The sequence below is a fragment of the Eucyclogobius newberryi genome, unplaced genomic scaffold, assembly GCF_026437365.1.
Source record: "Eucyclogobius newberryi isolate DKJ021-1_F unplaced genomic scaffold, fEucNew1.0.hap1 SCAF_21, whole genome shotgun sequence".
In the NCBI taxonomy this organism is placed as follows: domain Eukaryota; kingdom Metazoa; phylum Chordata; class Actinopteri; order Gobiiformes; family Gobiidae; genus Eucyclogobius; species Eucyclogobius newberryi.
In genome coordinates, this window is record NW_027315846.1 from 8,251,545 (window position 1) to 8,263,176 (window position 11,632).

The 11,632-nt window shown below is 37.3% G+C and overlaps 1 protein-coding gene across 1 annotated transcript in view; it reads right to left on the bottom strand.

The window, feature by feature from the left end:
* Positions 1 to 11,609, bottom strand: part of LOC140370764 (phospholipid phosphatase 2-like) — a 37,980-nt gene extending 26,371 nt beyond the window's left edge. Inside the window, exon 1 of the mRNA XM_072457996.1 lies at positions 11,472 to 11,609. Coding sequence (XP_072314097.1) covers positions 11,472 to 11,532 — 61 coding nt within the window. The 5' untranslated portion in view covers positions 11,533 to 11,609. The remainder of the gene's footprint in view (positions 1 to 11,471) is intronic.
* Between the last annotated feature and the right edge of the window lie 23 nt (positions 11,610 to 11,632).

An 11,632-nucleotide genomic window follows, 5' to 3' on the forward strand; every position in this document is an offset into this window, starting at 1 on the left:
ACACTGTGTTATTCCAGATTACCAGATCATGTGACTCGATTACAACAAATGACAACAAGCTGGGACTTAACCAAACACTCTAACCTGAATTTACGACACTGCCGAGCCAAAATCAAACGCATTCTTATTCTCCACTCAATAGCTATGACAATTTCTATGTCATTCACTCATTCATCCATTCAAATCCCACACAAAATACATTTATATCCCCGTGTTGGTTCAGAGAAATCCCCATCCTCTTGTTAACATCCATCATTTATAGGATTGTGCAGCCTTGGTTGTGTAATTTGTGTTTTGTTTCAGCCAAGAATAACTGGATTTCTAAACTGGGAGATGGGACGCCGCCGCGAGGCCGGCGATTGCCCCACAGTACAATGAGATTCGACCTTTGATTGAAAACAGAAATAACACATTCCCCTGGTTCATATGAAACCACCATTGTACTGAGAGGCCTTCAGAAACCAGCAGAGACAATGCACTGTGTAACTACCGCTTTAACCACCATTTATTTATATTTAAACACAAAGATTTTATTGGGTTTAATCGAGTATTGACTTGTCATGTCATGTAATTCAAGAACAGTTTATGAAGAATTAAAAAACATAGACAAATACAGACCACATGGGAATATGAAGGAATTATTTTGTGTCGAATGACAGTATATTGTTATTAAAAGACAGTGTTTTTAATTATTATCATTGCGGTATTGAAATTGGTATCGATTATTGAGCCTATTCCTTAGTATCAAAAATGAGTTTTAAGTTTTTCACTAGAAATATATTTGCATATCCTGAAATGTTCGACAGTTTAATGCCATATTAAACGTATTTACGTTGCATTTATTCAATAACAGATGCATTCATAGATATAAAAACATTAAAAAAAAATAAACAGAGACAAGTGGGGGGTGGACTCTCTACCAGAAAAGTTACATATTGCACCTTTAAGTTAAATAAATGTCAACAAAATCATTCAAAACATGTTATAATTAGCACTGTGCTATTGTTGCTATTGTGCAGTAAAGCCATTAATACTACTGTAAATACTGTAGCTGCAAATACTGTTACAACTATTTACAAGTACAATTATTACAACTATACTGCAATTACTACAACTACTACTACTACTACTACTACTTCTACAGCTACGCATGTAACACTTCTAATATTAGGATGATTAAATAGGTCTACAACACTTGCAGTTTTGTTTTACAAGTTGACATAAACGTGACGTGGTCGTATCTGTTGCGCGTCGCTGAGGTTTTCACATGTGAACGCCACGGAGCAGGAGTCAACACCTCCTACTTGACACTGACACATATTTGGCAGAGTTGGACACAGGGAGTCCAAGTGTCTGCGAACTAGGAAAGATATCCTCTTTAAAGTACCAGCGATCTGTGAAAACGGGACATAAATGATCTTTAACAACAGCTGTTTCCAGTCGGCTTTGTGAGAACACTTCCAAAACACAACATATGAAACCAGCTATGAGGCAGGAATGATTACAAATAGAGAAGTGAGCTATAGACCACTTGAAGCTCATTTCCCATGACATCAAACAATAATTATGGCAAGGCAAAGCAAGTTTATTTGTAGAGCAAAATTCATACACAGGGCAATTCAAAGTGCTTTACACAACAGACATTAAAAGGAAGAGTGCAAATAAAATCCTTTCAGTCATAAGCACCGCTAAACAAAAGTGTTTTTAGCTTAGATTTGAACATTGTCAGAGTAGAAGCCTGTCTCACATCTTCAGAAAGACTGTTCAAGATTTGAGCCGCATAAAACTGAAACACAGATTCCTCATGTCAGTGTAATCACTTATTCGTCCAGGAGTGTCTTCTCAACACTGTTTTTAGAAAAACAAAAGGTTTTGACTCTCATCCAAGAGTCATTCTCAATCTGTGAATCGAGTTTGGGAACTCAGGTATTTATCCTTCTCGGTGTCGGCCCTGCCCACGGTTTCACTTGAGACTGCTCTTCTTTGTTTTCTAACAGCCCTGTAATGGGCTATTGTATGTAAACCAATTCCTCCTACCCGAGTACCTAATTAGCATCATAATGGCCAGGGTGTCTCCCGCTCCATGGCTTCAAAACACTATTATACTAAACCTCCACTCGATGTGAATATTGAGTATGACTCTTGGATGAGAGTTTTGAAACGTGTCCAGAAGACTACAACTGAAGTGTTTTCTACAACAGATTGGTCCCTGGAGGAGGTGACCAATAACACTTTCTCTGTTTCTGTGGCCAAAAACGATGATTTCAGTCTAGTCTGAGTTCAGCTGGAGAAAGTTATTTTGCATCCACAAACTGATCTGTTGTATCCAGTGAATCCACTGGTCCATGTTCACCTGCCGACAGTGAAACATAGATCTAAGTGTCGTCTGCATAATTGTGAGAGGATTGACCTAACGGCAGCATGTAGAGGTTGAACAAGACCCCACAGGCCAGGGGCATGTGGTCTGAGACACAGTTACCAATTCCAACAAAGTATTTCCTGTCTTCCAGATAGGACCTTAATCAGATTAGATTGCCCACCCAGTCATCTAGTCTCTGTAAGAGGATCCCGTGATCGACAGTGTCAAAAGCAGCACTCAGATCGAGGCTTTGCCCGTGTCAGTGTTCAGGCGGATGTCATTTATCACCTTGACAAGAGCAGTCTCAGTGCTGTGATGAGGTCTAAAACCTGACTGAAAAACATCATTAAGAGGAAAGCAGTGAGCAGTTGGTAAAAAACCTTTTTCAGAGATTTTGGCCCGAAATGGCAGATTAGAGATGGGCCGGTAATTACACAGTAGTGACTGCTGAAGACTGCTCCTCTTTAGGAGAGGCTTTATGACCGCAGTGTTCAAAGCCCTTGGGAATGTTCCAGTTTGAAGCGACATGTTAACTATGTGAGTGAGTGGTGCTAACAAACTTTTGAGCAGACTATAAGAATTGTGAGAAAAATAATCATATCTGGGCTAGTTCTGTGGCTGTTCCAATAGTATGTGACCGGCTTTACAAAACTTTGAGTTATTGTTCTATAAACAGCCACATAAAAAAAACACTATATATTTTATGGGTACTTTCTACAGATTGAATTGGAATGACTTAATTTTTGCCATTATTCATTTTTAGTTATTTTTTCACTTTTTCATGACAGAATATGATTCCTCCACTTTCACTTCTATTTTCTTTGTAGCATGTGTAAAATTAAACTACAGAGCATGTCATATCCTGCAAAGTGGATCATATGCTGTACATTTAGGGCAATCAAAAAGAAAGCAAGAAATATGGCTCCAAACACTGACCTCATCACTTTCCTCCCCGTTCCATTGGCTTTAAATAAACATATTAGATAATGCGTTAGAGAGTCAGAGCTTATCGTTGTGATTGACTTTTTGGCCTGACCCAGTTCAATACACCCTTAAACACAAGAGATAATGTCATATTCTTGATATCGAGTTGCTGCTTTCAACACCAAACATCAGGACTAAATAATTTAGAAAAAAATGTAAACTATCTGGCAGACTATTTGAGATTAGATTTCAAAATAGAAATGCAACAGCTTTAAAAAAGAAAGTCAAGATTTAGTACAAACGCAACTACATGAACGACAAGGTTTCTAAGACTTCTAAGACTCCATAAAGTCAGATAACGATCTAGTTAGTAACCTCCACTTATCCATTTGTTAATAGCAACCATTCACATTGCAATTGTTGAAAAGATCTCCATGGAGCTCACTCTTGGGTTCAGTCATAACATAACATTTGAACTTAAAGCTTATGTGGTAACAAACAAGCAAGATTCATTTAATTCATTGAATCATCTAATCAGAATCATTTAATTTTACAATACAATACTGGAATCCCATTTGATTTCAGAACTACATATTTGGGCCTCAAAACTCCTGCCATGGACTCAATAAATGGATACTTTTGGAGCAGCAGGAAAGAAGGCTGAATGACACAAATTTAACCATCAGACTGGACCTAATAAGACATTCATAATGGAAAAAAAATTGGTTTGGAAAAGAAGAAGTCAGACTCTGGAGGAAATGTGATTATTTCTTTCCTGATTAAAAGTCTGTGTAGTTTATGTCAATGAAATGATTACTAAAAGCCATTACCGGTGATTATTACGGATCTTTTTTAAAGGCTAAATACATTTTTATCAAAAGCTCGATCGAGCTCAATCAATTCAAGGCACACAAAAAAATGTATTCCTTTTTTTCCATAATGCCCAGTATTGTCTGTTATGGTTTTCTCTCTGTGTCATGTTCTGACTTTTATATAACAATAAAACCCTATAAAATGCAAAGTAATAAAACATTTAGACCCATTTTAAGCTGTTATTTTTGGTTATGTATGTCTATTTATAAGACTGAAACTAACTGTATCGTGGATGTGAGCAGTTAGCATTGATTTAAAAAAAAAAAAAAAAAGATAAATCAAAGGGAAATTTACTTTGGGAATCAGGAAATGTCTCCGTCCATTGCACTAGAACAGCCCTGACCACAGTGCACTGAACTTGACCTCTCGTTGCGGTCTCAGTGGAGGTTTAATCTGAGATGGTCCCAGGCTGGAGGATGAGAACAGCGAGGAGACAGCTGGAGTATGTCGAGTTCCAGAGCAGATGGAAAGAGCAGAGATCTCCTGAGTGTTGTAGGAGCGATGGTAAACACCACCGCATGGCCAACGGAAAGAGCCTGGAACACTTAGAGCAAATGGCAGCCCTGATCTCCGTGTTTCAGGTCACAACACTGACGTATAAATCACAGTTTGTGTTTTTTCTACATTGAACGATGTCTGTGACGTTGACAAATCCATAGCAGCATATTTTGTCACTACTGTGCAATGCTAACAGTTTGAAAACACTTATATTCAAGATTCTGCTCTACTTTCGGTCATTTAACACTCTTATTAATACAATTCTTCACAAACTGCAACTCGTATGCACCATTTATGATTTAGTCTCAATGATTAATCAACTAATTGTGACAAGTCTACTATAGCAAAGTAGTGTAGTTTGATTTAATTTGATAATACTAACTGTAATCTGGACAATACAGATGTTTTAGAACGAAGACAGCTGCACAATTGAATCAAAATGTCAAAAAGGGGTAAAACATGTATCATTATCATCAATAATGCACTTTATTCATACATATTCTACAAGCCACAGTTCAACCTCTTTGGCTGATAATGTATTTTAAAAGTCGACTGGTCCAAAAACGTATCACTGAGTCTCAAAAAGCAGTGGCGTTTGTTTCATTGCAGAACAAATATAGATAAATGAACTCTAGACTAACCACAGCAGAAAGTTACAGCAAAACAATGGCTATAACCACTAGTAAACAAATAAATAAATAATCCTTAATAAATATTGAAGTGGAGATAAACATGTGATTGACAGAGACTTGGCTCATTTATACTAAAAAGGGGTAAAGTGTCTTAAAACACCAAGCTTGGCCCAAAATGTTCCACAGTTTGGCATTTAACTCATCCATCTTTATTCAATTATAAGTATGTTTATAGCTCGAAAATACTTCATTCTACTGTGAGTGGGGTCGCTTCTCCACAGATCTGACCTGTAATTTGTCTTTTTGGGTCACCTGCTTGTCTCTATGGAGCCGTAACTAGGTCTGCAATGATTAATAGATTATTTGATTAGTCATGAGAGTCGACTATTAAAAAATATGAGAGTAGTATTTTGATAATCATACTCGCTATCTGGACTATAATACCTCTTTTTATAACAAACGAAGGCAGCAGCATTATTTAAAACAAAACGTCAAAAAATAATAAATAATCATCAGATTTTCATGAATAATAATGTAATAAAAAATGCTATATCATATAGAAGTCTTTAGCCACCATTATTCAACATTTATTGGTTAAAATGTGTGTAAAATTCTCAATTATACATTAAAAATAATCATCGACAGCTAAAATAATCAGCCCAAGCAACAACATCTCCATGGAGACAAGCAGGACCTTTCACTTTTAACATAAATCAAACTCAGACTAATAATCTGTAATCAAACAGAGAAAGAAAAGGAAATAAACGCAAAGGTTCTTGTTGTTCCTGACGCTGGACGGATCAGTGTGTAACAGACACACAGAGATAACTTCTGTGTCTCAACGGCCTCCAATATTTCTAACAGAGGTTTTCCTTCAACGCACTGCAAGACGTATAAAAGTGATGATTCAAAAGTACAAAATGTTCAGTCAGCAGCAATCTCACTCACTCTCACCATTTCAAGCTAATTAATGGGTGGATCGGCTTTCAGTTTACACTCAAGATTATTGCCTTTGAAGGGATCCTAAATAGACTTCTAGGAATGGCTATAATTTGGTTTATCTTGTTTCGGGGTTTAGAGGAGGGGGGAGGAGACTAATCATGGAGCGTGAAATGAGATACACCCTGGATAATCCTTCAACTTTGGGACTGATAAATGGCGTTCTTGACGGTCAAATTACACTGAAAATACATGTAAATGGCTTTTTGTGGATGCGTTCACACTTGTTCTGGTTTGGATACAAGTTTGTGCTCATTTTAATCCTGATGTACTCTTGGTTTAGTCCTGGTTTAGCTCCTAGTTTAGTCCCACTCCCAGTTTAGTCACAAGTTTATAGTGTATTCAATCAATCAATCAATCAATCGATCAATCAATCGATCAATCAATCATTGCACTGTTCACTTTCTGCACTACATCTGTAAATTCAACTGTGAATTTTGTGTACATAGTAAGCCTATTTTTATCATATAACAGATTTAAATAACTTTATATAGGTTGTTTTATCATTGTTCATTGTTTTATCTCCAAAGCAATAATCCAACTTCTGTTTTCCGGTCACATTAAAGGCTGCTACTTGTAATTTTCCAGATGCCATTGGATTAACTGTTTTGAAATTACCGGCACAATTTCACCATCACTAAAGGACTTTAACCAAACACACAGACAAAAGATGACTCAAACAGCAAAGAAAAAGGTTCCATGCTAAATAAAAACCCTGCACAAAACCGATTCCCCAAAAAATAGATCAATTAATCAAAAAATTGGCAGAAAATCATATATTTTTACTTGGATTTTCAACTCGTCACTCATTTTGATACAACAACAACAACAACAACAACAACAACCACTTACACAAAATAAACAGGTTTGACAAGAATTATAGATGTCTGGATCAGATAAACTGGGCAGTGGTTATAAACTAACAAAGTACAGAAGTAAAGGGACTGTACTGTCGTAAAATGTGTATGTATTTGTACTTTACAGAAAATACTTTTTACTTTTACATCACTACATTTGTGACCAGTTATCTGCGCCTTTTACTCCACTACATTTTTCATTTGAACAGGACTGAAAAAAGCACTTTCTGTTTGGTTTTGGGGTTATATTTTAGCACATCTGTGACATCCTGTTCAAAAGGTTTTGGCTTGCAGCAAACAAAAAATACGAATACTAATACAAATTTAAAACGCCTAGAAACATTTGACAAGAAATCAGGGCATTTCACTCTTGAATAGTTATGAAAAGTCAGCGCGAAATGCTTTTACTTTCTACTCTAAAAGTTACATTTAAACACATATTTCAACACTTTTACTGAAGTGGATTTTTAAGTGCAATACTTTTGTACTTCTTCCACCACTGCTTATCTGCCTGGTCAATCATATGCAGATTCATATTCAAACTACACCATATGAGGCTGTAAACTAAACCGCTTGTTCAGATGTTCATTATGTTTCGTGAGAACTGAAATGCAGAAGTGAGAAATGTATACTTTGAAATAGTTGCTCCAGCAAACGTCAATGAATAATTATTCTTGAATCAAACAATTCATGCTGAACACGACAAAACGTCTATAGTTACAAATATTTAATCAAATCATATTGTAATTTATGACTGTTACAAAGAACCAGAGTCAAACTGTAATGGGAGATTGACCTAAATACATTCTGTTCTTAAACAATACAGTTTCCTATTATGTTTCTGTACCGAATCTGGACTTAAACTAAAAATAAAAACTGAAAATAGACACATTTTGAAGCGCGATACATTGCAAATGAAATATTCCGATAGACGATAATATTGAAAGTACTTTATGCCACTAACACAAAAGCTTTAAAGAAGGATAAACCTTTTTCTAAATGAACATATCACAAAAACACCATCTAAAATAAGGTAATGAAACTAAATTGTTTCATTACCTTATTTTAGATGGTGTTTTTGTGATATGATGTGATGATTAGTAGTTTGTTAGAATCATTAATGAGTGATAGCTTTGTTTATTAGTCAACACTCTACAGCTCAAACGTTCATGTAATAAAATAAAAATAAAGTTCCCCACTACTAGTGCAAAGAAAAAGTACATGCGATAAATATTGAGTGCCCACAAACGATATAGTGATAATTGTGATTATTGAATACTAGGGCTGTGCTCAATATATCGATATCGTGATATATTGTGATGATCGTATTGTGACACGCTAAAAACAACATAAAGTCATAGCAGAGTTACACTTTTGAACCTACAGAGGAGCTGAACATGTGACTACATCATGTATTCTGATATTTAGGACAGTGAGAACATGAAATTCTAATAAAGTTTGTGGTTCTACTTAATCAAAACTTTTAACACCGGTTTGAAGGGATATCGCGAATCAGGACATGTATCATATCACGTTCGCTGTATCGGGATTCGTATTGTATCGTGAGGTACTCGGCAATACCCAGCCCTATCGAACACTGTGTTAAAAATAACTGAAAATACATAATATTGCCATTTGTCACTGTCTTTTTGCACCTCCTCCGGCTTCATGCGACGGGACTGTCCACCTCAACATCCATCTTTCACAGCTTAACAGTCATTATCATTCCTGTCCACGTCCGCAGCGCATTCGCAATATATGGGTTTCTTTGATGCGCAGACATTGCTCATCGTCAAAACTACATCTGCAACATGTCACCACCATTGACGCCGCTGCTGCTCATGCTGCCGTTCTACCGGGCCCCATTCTGAAGTCCAAGACAAGCTTCGGCACGTCTTTGGCTGTACAACGTTCATAAACAAAGCGGCAGAAGCAGCAGGAGCAGGAGCAGGAGCAGGAGCAGGAGCAGCGAGAGCCCACCACAGATTTGTCCAAAACTGGATTTAAACTGTCAAACCAACAGCAGTGACCCGATGTTTGACCCTTTTGACCATGGTTATAGAGACACACAGCTACTTCTGCACAATATTTGGAGTTTGGGAAGAAATCTGGGCAATATTGTATAATACCTACACTTAGCCTTGATGAACCTACTTAATTAATCTCCTAACACCCAACTCCTGACCTGAACCCCTTCATTAAGTAGTTACTAAGCTTGAATTGTTCTTAATAAACTATTTGTCCATTCTGAATTACAGGTGCGTATATGAAAATGTAAATAATATTGCAAAGAGATGTACACGTTTGCGGATTGAGTTTATTGCTTATAGTAAGAAAAAGGTACAAAAAGAGCTGATTAAAAATAGAAAGAAAAATCTGTCGTAAAGTTTATAATGAGGATATAAAGTGATATTTCCACACTCTGGTGATTAATTTGACAGACATTTCGCATTCCTCTGATGATTAAACCGCAACGCATCCGTTTAAAGACATGTTTTAACATATTTCTGTTGGATTGACATAATATCGACCGACAATTATCAACGGGACTCTCCAGAAAATATACTGAGATATTGTTTATTTGTCCAATATCACCCACTCCTATTATGAATGAGAGAGTAACTGACTACTGGGCATGTCAAGATTATTATTATCATTATTATTAGGCTATTGTTTGGGTCACAATATAATAATAAGAACTAAAAAATATTATAATAATCAGAACAATTTCAGAAACAAATAAGTTGTTTTCATTTAATCAAGACTGAAAAAGTGATGTAAAGTGCTTTTTTTCATCTTTTTATGTCACATTAACTATGATTTAGAACATGTTATTTGATAAAGATGGTTATATAAGGAATGATCATAGATTGTTATAATTGCAATGATAGAAATATTCACATTAGCCTCATATTAAGCTGCACTCGCACTGTCACATACACCAGACCAACATTTGGACTAAATCCTGACTTAACATCTGCAAAGAGGCAAGCATGTGGCAGATCATGCACCAGAAAAGTCACATAGTGCTTTTATAACTAATAATACTGTGTATGAAGTCATATTTTTTGCTTTCTTTAATCAACATAAAATCACAGTTTACATTGGGCGTGTCTTAAAGTACATAGTAGTGAAATAGTTGAAAAGTACGTCAGAAAAAACGACTTAACAGGTCAAAAACGGCCCATGTTTGAACCATAACCAGACATAAACAAGAGTGAAAGCAGCACTGGCCGTTTACACAAATTAAAAATCGATATTAATAAAGTTTATTGGGGGCAATCAATAAAATCAACAACAGCCCCAGAGAGTTTGAGGAAAGTTTGCTTAAAAGTGGCACTACAATATCTCTAAAGAAAAGACATTTCAAGGTTCAAGGGTCAACATATTGTGCTTGTCCAAAGCCCTGATAAATGGAGACCAATCTGTTGTGGAAGAGCATCTGTGATAATACAAACAGCCTACGCCAAAATGAATTGACATGACCCACATTTTAACCCATTAGACAGATAATTCATGCATTTTCTACCACAGAGAGACATTCACTCTCACATTCATTCATTCATTAGAGGCAATTTAGAGCTGCCAATTGACCTCACAGTGCATATCTTTGGACACGTGCATATGTTAGGACGGTGTACCCGGAGAGAGCCCCCTGTAACACGGGGAGAACCTGCAGACTCCATCCAGAGATCATGGTCTAGGAATTAAACCCATGATCTCCTTATTGTGCGCTCTAACCGCTCTGCCACGGCGCGCACCCCCCACTCAGGCCCTGTTATATTGAATCAACAGGGAGCATTGTCACATTAGCACCAAATACACTTTAAATCCACATTGCTTTCTTGTTAATGGGGATATGGGTTAAGCTGATTCCAGTTATGTTACTCAATAAAATCGCTGAAATGCTAAACCACAGGCGCCACAAGTGCATCTGAGCAACACAAAACCTCCAGAGATAAGACTTAATGAGCACATTACGGCCATTCTAACGGGATGTCCGCTCGCAAATGCATTTCCACGCGATGCACTCAAGACTCTGGCTTGTTTGGACAAGATAGAAGCTCAATAACGTCCATTTGTGCAAAAGTGGGAGTCGCACTGGATTAGAAAAAGGAATTTGACGCGAATTCTCCAAGTGGCCTATTGCCTAAACAGCAATGACTCAATAAATAATAAAGTTGTGGTACATGGTGAAGAAATCCACGCGTCATTGCGCCAACTCCGCGTCGGGTCGCTCCAAACCGCGCGTGCCGAGTCCCGCTCCGGATGGGACGCGGCTCGACTTCAGCCATGTTGTTGACACAGAAGATGTTAATAACCACTTACCTACAAGGACGCAAAGAATATCCACCACCACCAGAAGCAGTTTCTTCCTTTGTTCCGTCATGTCTCCGCCGGCGCAGAGTCTCTCGCATACATACACTGTGGAGGGGGTGAAGAGGCGCGCGCTCTGCACACGTTCGGGACGCGGGACAGCGGTGTTTTCC